Below are 11,611 nucleotides of genomic sequence, written 5' to 3' on the forward strand. Positions count from 1 at the left end.
TCCATAAACAAGGTCTCACTGACCAGGGCGGGACCAGACGGACGGACAGACGGACGGACGGACGGACGGACGGACGGACGGACGGACGGACAGACAGACAGACAGACAGACAGACAGACAGACAGACAGACAGACAGACAGACAGAAAGTCTGTTACGCAAAGATGTTAAACATCAGACTTTCTCCTCCTTGTATAATGCAGCCAAAATCAACTTGACCTCGTATATAATATATATATATTCACTGGGATTTCAAGGCCACGTTTGGAGAGAGTTAATCACGAAGCATTCATGAAGGCAGCGGTTCACACAATCTCAACGTTTCAGCTCAATTCAGCTCAAAAAACGTGTAAATGCAGCAGGAGTCAAGTCCACGAGCCAGTCCCCCCCCCCACCCTCTCTCTCTCGCTCTCTCTTTCTCTCTCTCTCTCTCTCTACACTCTCTACTCTTTCTCCCCCCGCCCCTCTCTCTCTCCCTCTCTTTTCTCTCTCTACACTCTCTACTCTTTCTCTCCCCCCCTCTCCTCTCCCCGCCCCCCCTCTCTCTCTCCTCTCCCCCCCCCCTCCTCCCCCCTCCCTCGCCCCCTCTCCTCTCCCTCCCTCTCCCCCCCTCTCTCCTCTCCCCGCCCCCCTCTCTCTCTCTCTCCCTCTCCCCCCCTCCCTCGCCCCCTCTCCCTCTCCCTCCCTCTCCCCCTCTCTCCCCCCCCCTCTCTCTCTCACTTGTAAGTGATGTTGAAGTGTTGCCACTTGTGGCCCAGGGGGTTGATGGCGTATCGTCTGGTCCTGCTCAGCGTGGGCTCCAGACACTGGGTGGATGGAGCTGAAGGAGTCTCTCTGGGGTGACGTGGCCCCGCCGGGTGCAGCGGCCTGCAGGGGCAGAGGAGGACAGTCATTATGCACCAGTGACTGACTGAACACCAATAGTGTTGTTGTTGTTGTTGTTGATGTTGATGTTGATGTTGCCGTCGTTGTTGTGGTGCAAGGTTATTTCAAAATCCATTTAGAGGCTCAATCTGTGATTGCTTTTGACCATATATTATTTAATTTATATATATATATATATAATCTCAATATATATTTTATTGAGATTATATTCAAATGTATTGTCATCATACAGCACAAGTATATAAACATTATACTGGTAGTTTGGCTCTAGCTGGTCTGTGTTCTACTACCCCTACTACCCCCCCCCCCCACCCAACCCCCTCCAATGTACAATTTCTTCCCCTTCGGATGTATATTTTTTTATGATCTCTTTTTCTTACACAGTATTATTTGTATGTCTTGTATGTCATAAATGTCTTGATGAATTGAAAATGGAGGACCCTGATGTGAACAAGACGAAAGTCTTTTCTGGTCTTCATCCTCTTAGCAGTTGTTAGTATTAACACAATGGCGCCCAAGGACGTATTTATCCGTGTTTCGATTCCAACGGTTGTGGACAGAGGCACGGATAAATCCGTGGCAAGTTGTTATTGCTTTTATTCCATTTTAATAACCTATTCAAGGTCGCCGAGCAGCACTGCAGATCTACCCTACTCTATGAATTCGAGAAGGTGCAATACCGGCCAGATCCTCTTAGGGGCGCTATCGCGATAATGCAGTGTTCCCTGTGGCCGAACGGTGGACTATTTTTTTTGACTTTTTTTTTGGGTTTCCAGTAGCAGGATTCTGGATGTGTAGCATGTAGCTTGGATTATTACGTTTTGCATCGCAAATTTCACCATGCAATAAGGGGATTTATCATCAGCCAATGGACATATTGATCTACCAGATGGCGATCGATAACGGGAAATGCTCGGGGACATCCCACCGGACCACGGTAAGATCTTTTTCACGGAAAGTACATCCCTTGCATTGATAGCCATCCAGGCGTTTGGCCTAGGAGGCTAATGAGGCTAACGCGGTTATTGATGATCAATAATCAGAAACGACGTCCCCCGCCCCCCCCCCCTTTCATGCATACATGCGTGAGGATCGTACCGATCATATGCAGTTTGAGTTTTAACTGGAGCGTATCTATAACCGAAATGCCATTGGATTTAACGTTATTAGCTATTAACGTTAAATTCAATTAGCCCTGTATCTTGGCTTCCAGGAAATATACTAGACCAAATCCGGTATAAAGTTTATATTCACGGCGTTATAAAATGAGAACCTTGATGAAAATCTTTTTTCTTTAAGCCATTTTGAAGGGACGGTTTATGGACTCAATTGACAATGAGAATGGACAGATAGCAACACTATAAAGTATAGATTTAGCTCTACAAACAGCCCCACGTTTGTTTACATTCCCCGGTCCTCTTGACATTAATTAGACTCATCCCAATGGCCCCGAATGTGTTAAGCTGTACTGTATTGTACCCATTCTGCAATCTGTTAATAACGTTTTCAATCAATCAATCAATCAATCAATCAAACAGTAATCATTATACTGGTAGTTTGGCTCTAGCTGATCTGTGTTCTACTACAGTAGTCACTCTAGCAGAAAGCATTTCCCTTTGTTCTTATACATACAGTATAATAAGAAATGAGAAATGCAGTCCAATAAGAAATGTAAACAGTCAGGTGAAATTCAGAATCCATTTGTCACTTGTAGGCAAAATAGTTTAATTTATGAATCACGAGACACATTTAAGACAATTCATCCAACAATCATTCCACAGTGCTTCCTGATAACTCTGTTATATCCACAGCTATTCATACCACCCCATCTGGTGCAATACCCATCCTGAGTGTGACTTCACTGATAATACCCATCCTGAGTGTGACTTCACTGATAATACCCATCCTGAGTGTGACTTCACTGATAATACCGTCCTGAGTGTGACTTCACTGATAATACCGTCCTGAGTGTGACTTCACTGATAATACCGTCCTGAGTGTGACTTCACTGATAATACCGTCCTGAGTGTGACTTCACTGATAATACTGTCCTGAGTGTGACTTCACTGATAATACTGTCCTGAGTGTGACTTCACTGATAATACTGTCCTGAGTGTGACTTCACTGATAATAATACCCTGAGTGTGACTTCACTGATAATACTGTCCTGAGTGTGACTTCACTGATAATACTGTCCTGAGTGTGACTTCACTGATAATACTGTCCTGAGTGTGACTTCACTGATAATACTGTCCTGAGTGTGACTTCACTGATAATACCGTCCTGAGTGTGACTTCACTGATAATACTGTCCTGAGTGTGACTTCACTGATAATACCGTCCTGAGTGTGACTTCACTGATAATACTGTCCTGAGTGTGACTTCACTGATAATACTGTCCTGAGTGTGACTTCACTGATAATACTGTCCTGAGTGTGACTTCACTGATAATACTGTCCTGAGTGTGACTTCACTGATAATACTGTCCTGAGTGTGACTTCACTGATAATACTGTCCTGAGTGTGACTTCACTGATAATACTGTCCTGAGTGTGACTTCACTGATAATACTGTCCTGAGTGTGACTTCACTGATAATACTGTCCTGAGTGTGACTTCACTGATAATACTGTCCTGAGTGTGACTTCACTGATAATACTGTCCTGAGTGTGACTTCACTGATAATACTGTCCTGAGTGTGACTTCACTGATAATACTGTCCTGAGTGTGACTTCACTGATAATACTGTCCTGAGTGTGACTTCACTGATAATACTGTCCTGAGTGTGACTTCACTGATAATACCGTCCTGAGTGTGACTTCACTGATAATACTGTCCTGAGTGTGACTTCACTGATAATACTGTCCTGAGTGTGACTTCACTGATAATACCGTCCTGAGTGTGACTTCACTGATAATACTGTCCTGAGTGTGACTTCACTGATAATACTGTCCTGAGTGTGACTTCACTGATAATACTGTCCTGAGTGTGACTTCACTGATAATAATACCCTGAGTGTGACTTCACTGATAATACTGTCCTGAGTGTGACTTCACTGATAATACCGTCCTGAGTGTGACTTCACTGATAATACTGTCCTGAGTGTGACTTCACTGATAATACCCTGAGTGTGACTTCACTGATAATACTGTCCTGAGTGTGACTTCACTGATAATACTGTCCTGAGTGTGACTTCACTGATAATACTGTCCTGAGTGTGACTTCACTGATAATACTGTCCTGAGTGTGACTTCACTGATAATACTGTCCTGAGTGTGACTTCACTGATAATACTGTCCTGAGTGTGACTTCACTGATAATACTGTCCTGAGTGTGACTTCACTGATAATACTGTCCTGAGTGTGACTTCACTGATAATACTGTCCTGAGTGTGACTTCACTGATAATACTGTCCTGAGTGTGACTTCACTGATAATACTGTCCTGAGTGTGACTTCACTGATAATACCGTCCTGAGTGTGACTTCACTGATAATACTGTCCTGAGTGTGACTTCACTGATAATACTGTCCTGAGTGTGACTTCACTGATAATACTGTCCTGAGTGTGACTTCACTGATAATACTGTCCTGAGTGTGACTTCACTGATAATACCGTCCTGAGTGTGACTTCACTGATAATACTGTCCTGAGTGTGACTTCACTGATAATACCCATCCTGAGTGTGACTTCACTGATAATACTGTCCTGAGTGTGACTTCACTGATAATACTGTCCTGAGTGTGACTTCACTGATAATACTGTCCTGAGTGTGACTTCACTGATAATACTGTCCTGAGTGTGACTTCACTGATAATACTGTCCTGAGTGTGACTTCACTGATAATACCGTCCTGAGTGTGACTTCACTGATAATACTGTCCTGAGTGTGACTTCACTGATAATACTGTCCTGAGTGTGACTTCACTGATAATACTGTCCTGAGTGTGACTTCACTGATAATACCCTGAGTGTGACTTCACTGATAATACTGTCCTGAGTGTGACTTCACTGATAATACTGTCCTGAGTGTGACTTCACTGATAATACTGTCCTGAGTGTGACTTCACTGATAATACTGTCCTGAGTGTGACTTCACTGATAATACTGTCCTGAGTGTGACTTCACTGATAATACTGTCCTGAGTGTGACTTCACTGATAATACCCTGAGTGTGACTTCACTGATAATACTGTCCTGAGTGTGACTTCACTGATAATACTGTCCTGAGTGTGACTTCACTGATAATACTGTCCTGAGTGTGACTTCACTGATAATACTGTCCTGAGTGTGACTTCACTGATAATACTGTCCTGAGTGTGACTTCACTGATAATACCGTCCTGAGTGTGACTTCACTGATAATACTGTCCTGAGTGTGACTTCACTGATAATACTGTCCTGAGTGTGACTTCACTGATAATACTGTCCTGAGTGTGACTTCACTGATAATACTGTCCTGAGTGTGACTTCACTGATAATACTGTCCTGAGTGTGACTTCACTGATAATACCGTCCTGAGTGTGACTTCACTGATAATACTGTCCTGAGTGTGACTTCACTGATAATACCCTGAGTGTGACTTCACTGATAATACTGTCCTGAGTGTGACTTCACTGATAATACTGTCCTGAGTGTGACTTCACTGATAATACCCTGAGTGTGACTTCACTGATAATACCGTCCTGAGTGTGACTTCACTGATAATACCGTCCTGAGTGTGACTTCACTGATAATACTGTCCTGAGTGTGACTTCACTGATAATACTGTCCTGAGTGTGACTTCACTGATAATACTGTCCTGAGTGTGACTTCACTGATAATACTGTCCTGAGTGTGACTTCACTGATAATACCGTCCTGAGTGTGACTTCACTGATAATACCCTGAGTGTGACTTCACTGATAATACTGTCCTGAGTGTGACTTCACTGATAATACTGTCCTGAGTGTGACTTCACTGATAATACTGTCCTGAGTGTGACTTCACTGATAATACTGTCCTGAGTGTGACTTCACTGATAATACCGTCCTGAGTGTGACTTCACTGATAATACCGTCCTGAGTGTGACTTCACTGATAATACTGTCCTGAGTGTGACTTCACTGATAATACCGTCCTGAGTGTGACTTCACTGATAATACCGTCCTGAGTGTGACTTCACTGATAATACCGTCCTGAGTGTGACTTCACTGATAATACTGTCCTGAGTGTGACTTCACTGATAATACTGTCCTGAGTGTGACTTCACTGATAATACTGTCCTGAGTGTGACTTCACTGATAATACTGTCCTGAGTGTGACTTCACTGATAATACTGTCCTGAGTGTGACTTCACTGATAATACTGTCCTGAGTGTGACTTCACTGATAATACTGTCCTGAGTGTGACTTCACTGATAATACTGTCCTGAGTGTGACTTCACTGATAATACTGTCCTGAGTGTGACTTCACTGATAATACTGTCCTGAGTGTGACTTCACTGATAATACTGTCCTGAGTGTGACTTCACTGATAATACCCTGAGTGTGACTGCACTGACTTCACTAAGTAACTAGTTACTCTAATCTGATTACTTTTTTCAGTAAATAGTAATCTAACTTGTTACTTTTTACAAGCCAGTAATCTGATTACAGTTACTTTTCCAAGTGGCTGTGCATTACTATTTAGTTACTATCTCTCATAATGCTGATGATAAGAGAGCCAGGGGTACAGTCAGCTAGACCGGAGATGGGACGTGCGCTCGCGCACGCACACAGCCACACACACATGAGAATAACAAACTATACTACCATGTTTTATATTACACAATGGTTTTACAATTTTATTTTTAATTAAAATTATATTATATACATTTTCTATTTTATTTCGTTTGGGAACCACTGTCCTAGAGTGCCTGAGCAGTGGACAGCTGTGACCGTATATGGCCTGATGGCTGATGACGTCTCATGATGACCTGTCTGAGCAGCCAATCATGATTTATGACATTATGCACTTTCAATAAAGCATTATTAAAAAAATTAAAAAAAAAATGTCATTCTTATGTTGTGGCAGCAGCAGGGGGGACGACAACGACTTTGTAACCTAGTTACTTTCAGTAAAGTAACTAGATTACTTTTTAAAGGAGTAATCAGATTATTTTTACAAGTAATTTACTGCTGATAATACCCTGAGTGTGACTTCACTGATAATACCCTGAGTGTGACTTCACTGATAAATATAATACCGTCCTGCTGTGACTTCACTGATAAATATAATACTGTCCTGAGTGTGACTTCACTGATAAATATAATACTGTCCTGAGTGTGACTTCACTGATAAATATAATACTGTCCTGAGTGTGACTTCACTGATAAATATAATACTGTCCTGAGTGTGACTTCACTGATAAATATAATACTGTCCTGAGTGTGACTTCACTGATAAATATAATACTGTCCTGAGTGTGACTTCACTGATAAATATAATACTGTCCTGAGTGTGACTTCACTGATAAATATAATACTGTCCTGAGTGTGACTTCACCAGCTTGGTAATAAAACCACTGTAAAGAGAGGGATGTGTGAGTCCTGAGTGTGGACTCTGAGCAAAACAGAGTCCATTCTCTTCGGTTCAAATAACAAACTCAGCAAGACCGACGGCTTCTCGGTTACAGTGGGTGACAATATTATCACAAGGAAAGATGAAATTACCTACCTAGGTTCCATCCTAGAGGCTAATCTTTCCTGTGACAAAATGGCATCCAATGTAATAAAAAAAGTCAACCAACGAACGCGATTCTTGTACCGGATCTCCTCTCTGGTAAACAAGAATACCCTGAAGACTCTAGCAGGAGCACTCATTCAAGGGTACTACGACTATGCTTGCACCTCATGGTACCAAAGCACCTCAAAGGCACTAAAAAACAAATTACAAACATCTCAAAACAAGCTAGTCAGACTACTACTTGACCTGACTCCTAGAACCCACCTCACCCCTGCCCACTTTGACAACCTAGGATGGCTTAGAGTAGACGACAGAGTACAGCAACTTGCAATGGGCCTGGTCTACAAGATACACTACGCGACCAAGGTACCCATGTACATGTCAAAATACTTCCCAAAGGTCAGTGAATACCACGATCACAACACCAGAGGGAGCTCCACAAATCATGTAAAACCCAGATTCGGCTCAAACAAGGGACTAAACACGTTTCGCAATTATGCCACATCAATGTGGAACGCCCTACCTAAAGCTGTAAAGGAATGTGAATCACTACCCACTTTCAAAAACACTCTCAAAAAACACCTACGTGAGACTGCAATTCGAAACTGGCCCCTACAAATGTCCTAACCTAGTTGTACAGTAAATGTCCAAGTAAGGCTTTGTCAATATTCCAATGTACAGTGTAAAATGTGTGTGTGTCCCCTACCCAACCCCCCCCCCCCCCCCCCCCCCAACCTCCAATGTACAGCCCTCACCCAACCCACCCAACCCCACCCCAACCAACCAACCTCCTCCAATGTACAGTTTCTACGCCAAATGTATATACACTCCTTTTCTGGACACTTTTGTATCACAAACAGTACTGTATTTGCAAATCTGATATGTCATAAATGTATAGATGTAGCAGTACTGTCTATCTGTATGTCATGTATGTCATATATGTTATAATTAATTGAAAATGGGGGACCCTGATGTAAACAAGACGAAAGTCTTTCTCTGGTCTGCATCCCCTTAACAATTGTATGTATTGAGCTGTACTGTACTGTACCCATTCTGCAATCTGTTAATAAACTTTTCAATCAATCAATCAATTGGTTGGGTACCTCCAGAATGAGACTGAATAGGACGTGGCATAGGAGGCTAAATCACAAGTTAATCCCATACAGATGTTGGACACGCCGCTCTCCAACTCTCATCTTTTTCTCCTTTGACATTCTCTCTCTCAATCTATCTCTCCCACTCTCCCTTCTCTCTCCCCCCTCTCTCTCTCCCTCCCCGTGTTCAAATATCTGTCACCCACATGTGAGGTTCACTAGCCCCCCCCCTCCCTTGACCTTCAACCAATTCACTCTCTCCTTTCTTTTCCCAGAAGAAGACTGGAAGAAAGAAAGAACGGAGAGAAAATGCAACAAGGCAAACAAAGTGCGAAAGTAGTCAAACTGCATGAATTGTTTACTGATTCAAACGTGCCTCATCATACTACAGCCTCCTCGACTGCATGGGCGCAAGTACAATATGCTCTGTGGACCTATTTCATGACATATAGGCGCATTAATAATAATAGGGAATAGGCTGCAGTAATAATTTTGCACGCTAACTTAGACTTGGCGTAAAATGGTCACACAAGTGGAATTTAAAGGCGCACGTACCGCGTCTGCGCTCCCCGTGTCCGCGCCGCCGAGCCCTCCATCCAGAAGCACGAACAGCAGTAACCCAAGGAGAGGTCCCATTATAACAGAGCCCCGCAGCTGGCGAGCAGGAGCCGCGTCTCTCCAGCGGGAATCCATCAACTGTTCCCCCGTCTCTCTGTCTCTGTGTGTCCCTACAGCCTGGCCCCTGGGCACATGGCGCGTCCGCCGGGCGCCGGGCAGGCAGTCCAACCAGCTGCTGTCAAAGCAGAGAGCGCATCTCTCCAAAATGCGTATTCGGTTGTTATTTGGACTTTAAGGAGGAATGTTCTCTCTCTCGTCCTGCTCTCTCTCCTGAGTCCCGAAGGCAGCGCAGTTTCAGAACGTGGATCCGCAGCGACCTGGAGCGCGCCGTCCGAGAGGAACTGCAACTGTACAGTTGGACATGAGCCGGACCTCCCGTGCCCCCCCCCCCTCCCTCCCTCTCTCTCTCTCCCCCCCCCCCCTCTCTCTCTCTCTCTCTCTCTCTCTCTCTCTCTCTCTCTCTCTCTCTCTCTCTCTCTCTCTCTCTCTCTCTTTCTCTCTCTCTTTTGGATTTGATGATCTCGGGTAGAATAAGAGGCCAAAGAGCAAAACCATATCTAAAAAAACAAAGAGAAAACAAAAACAAAACGTGTTGTTTTCTCCCAGAATATTTTTTTTTTAAGGATACCCAACAATACAACACTGTTATTGGACTATATTATGCGTTAACAATAGTGCACATCTTTCACATAGGGTTAAAGATTATGCAGATAGGAGGTTTTGCTCTTTGGCCATTGATATGGTTATTACCAGTCACACACAGACGTCACGCACCTACAACCTACACACACGCACGCACGCACACACACACACACACACACAGTCACACACTTAAGAACGGAGAAGAAAAGCATGTCGAACTCTGAAACTTTGAAGTGTGGAGCGGCGGGTAGGGGTGGACGGGTGTCGGTGGGGGGGGGGGGGGGGGGGTGACGAGGATAGTGTGTGTGTGTGTGTTGGGGGGGGGGGGGGTAGCTAGCCTCGGCCATTCCACTGGTTGTTGGGAGTCCAGAGAACCGCCCAGTTTTTAAAACAGCACTTTGCCACTCTCTCCTCACATGGTCCCACACAGCCTGCATGTCAGGTTACAGGGTGTCAGGAGACGAGAGCACCACATGCTGCTACACTCTTAGAAGAAACGGTTCCAGTGGTTCCCAACTTTTTTTGAGTACTGTACCCCCAAAGCATTTCAAGCCAACCTAAAGTACCCCCTACTACGCAATCAATCGTGGTGATCCCCAGGATATATAATTAATAGTCTCTATATTGTGGCAGACCGGCTGTGTGTGTGTGTGTGAGTGAGTGAGTGAGTGAGTGAGTGAGTGGATGACCTGGATAAAGTCACATGGTCACACAGGTTGGCAGTTTATTGAAGTAAAGTTTTAGTTTTTAGGTCTGACATCATCATCTCATTCCCATTGTAACATTAAGTTAACAAAGCACTGAAGACTCAAAACTAAGATAACATAAGTTATATTTCGTATGGCTATCGCGTCCCGCTCAAGCCTATTGAGATACCCCTTATCTCCTTGTACCTAGTGTACACCACCACGAAACAACTTATGCACCCACACCTGACCGGGTCCCGCCTCTATGGAGGCGTAGCCTATAAGACCATGGTACTGGTCACCAAACACCCTTCCTCTATTTTCGTTCCATCATATTGGATGCTGTGCACCGTATGTAACTAGTAGTATGAAAAGATTAGAGAAGGTTCATAATGTTGAAAGCTTACCGGAGGTTTTCTTTTCCCTGGCATCTTCGGAGCATGTTTCAGCGACACATTGTGCCGGTGCTGATGTTTCCTCGGCTGACGACGGCAGACCGAGGGGCAGCGTACAAGGTTTGACTATCAAGTCGGCTTGTACAAAGGTAAGGCCTGTGTCATTAGGCATCAATGTCAGTATTGGTAATGCTGTGGAGTATGTTTCGGCGCCAGGGCCGGGGCGGCTTGGTGATCGTTCCACTGCAGTGGACGGTTTCCTGGCAATCGAGCACGCTGCTAACGTTAATGCTACTACTGCTACTTCTGCTAATGCTAACGTTGACGCTGAAATGGGTCGTTCTAATAATCCCCGCCGCGGGATACCGCTTTTCCCTCCTCTTACCAGCTTCATTGATGAAGGTCAGTCGGTGGTTGATGTGGGGGGTTTCGCTGAGTCCTATTTACCTTTTTTACAGGTGAACGGGCTAACAACAGGGTGCAGGCCGGGTGTACCGTGGCTAAGCAGCCAGGTAGCTTTGTTCCTGTGCCCCGGCGGGGATGAACGACGTCCCGCCCGGCCGATGCTTGATAGCGAATCGGCTCGGAGGGTGGCAGT

General features: G+C 44.5%; 1 protein-coding gene across 1 annotated transcript in view; it reads right to left on the bottom strand.

Moving 5' to 3' along the window:
* mmp23bb (matrix metallopeptidase 23bb) overlaps positions 1-9,588 on the bottom strand; it is a 64,424-nt gene extending 54,836 nt beyond the window's left edge. Inside the window, exons 1-2 of the mRNA XM_084317767.1 lie at positions 9,228-9,588; positions 720-866 (exon numbers count right to left, since the gene is read on the bottom strand). Coding sequence (XP_084173893.1) covers positions 720-866; positions 9,228-9,268 — 188 coding nt within the window. The 5' untranslated portion in view covers positions 9,269-9,588. The remainder of the gene's footprint in view (positions 1-719; positions 867-9,227) is intronic.
* Between the last annotated feature and the right edge of the window lie 2,023 nt (positions 9,589-11,611).

Source organism: Notolepis coatsorum (assembly GCF_963971535.1).
Source record: "Notolepis coatsorum genome assembly, chromosome: 1".
NCBI classification, from domain to species: Eukaryota; Metazoa; Chordata; class Actinopteri; order Aulopiformes; family Paralepididae; genus Notolepis; species Notolepis coatsorum.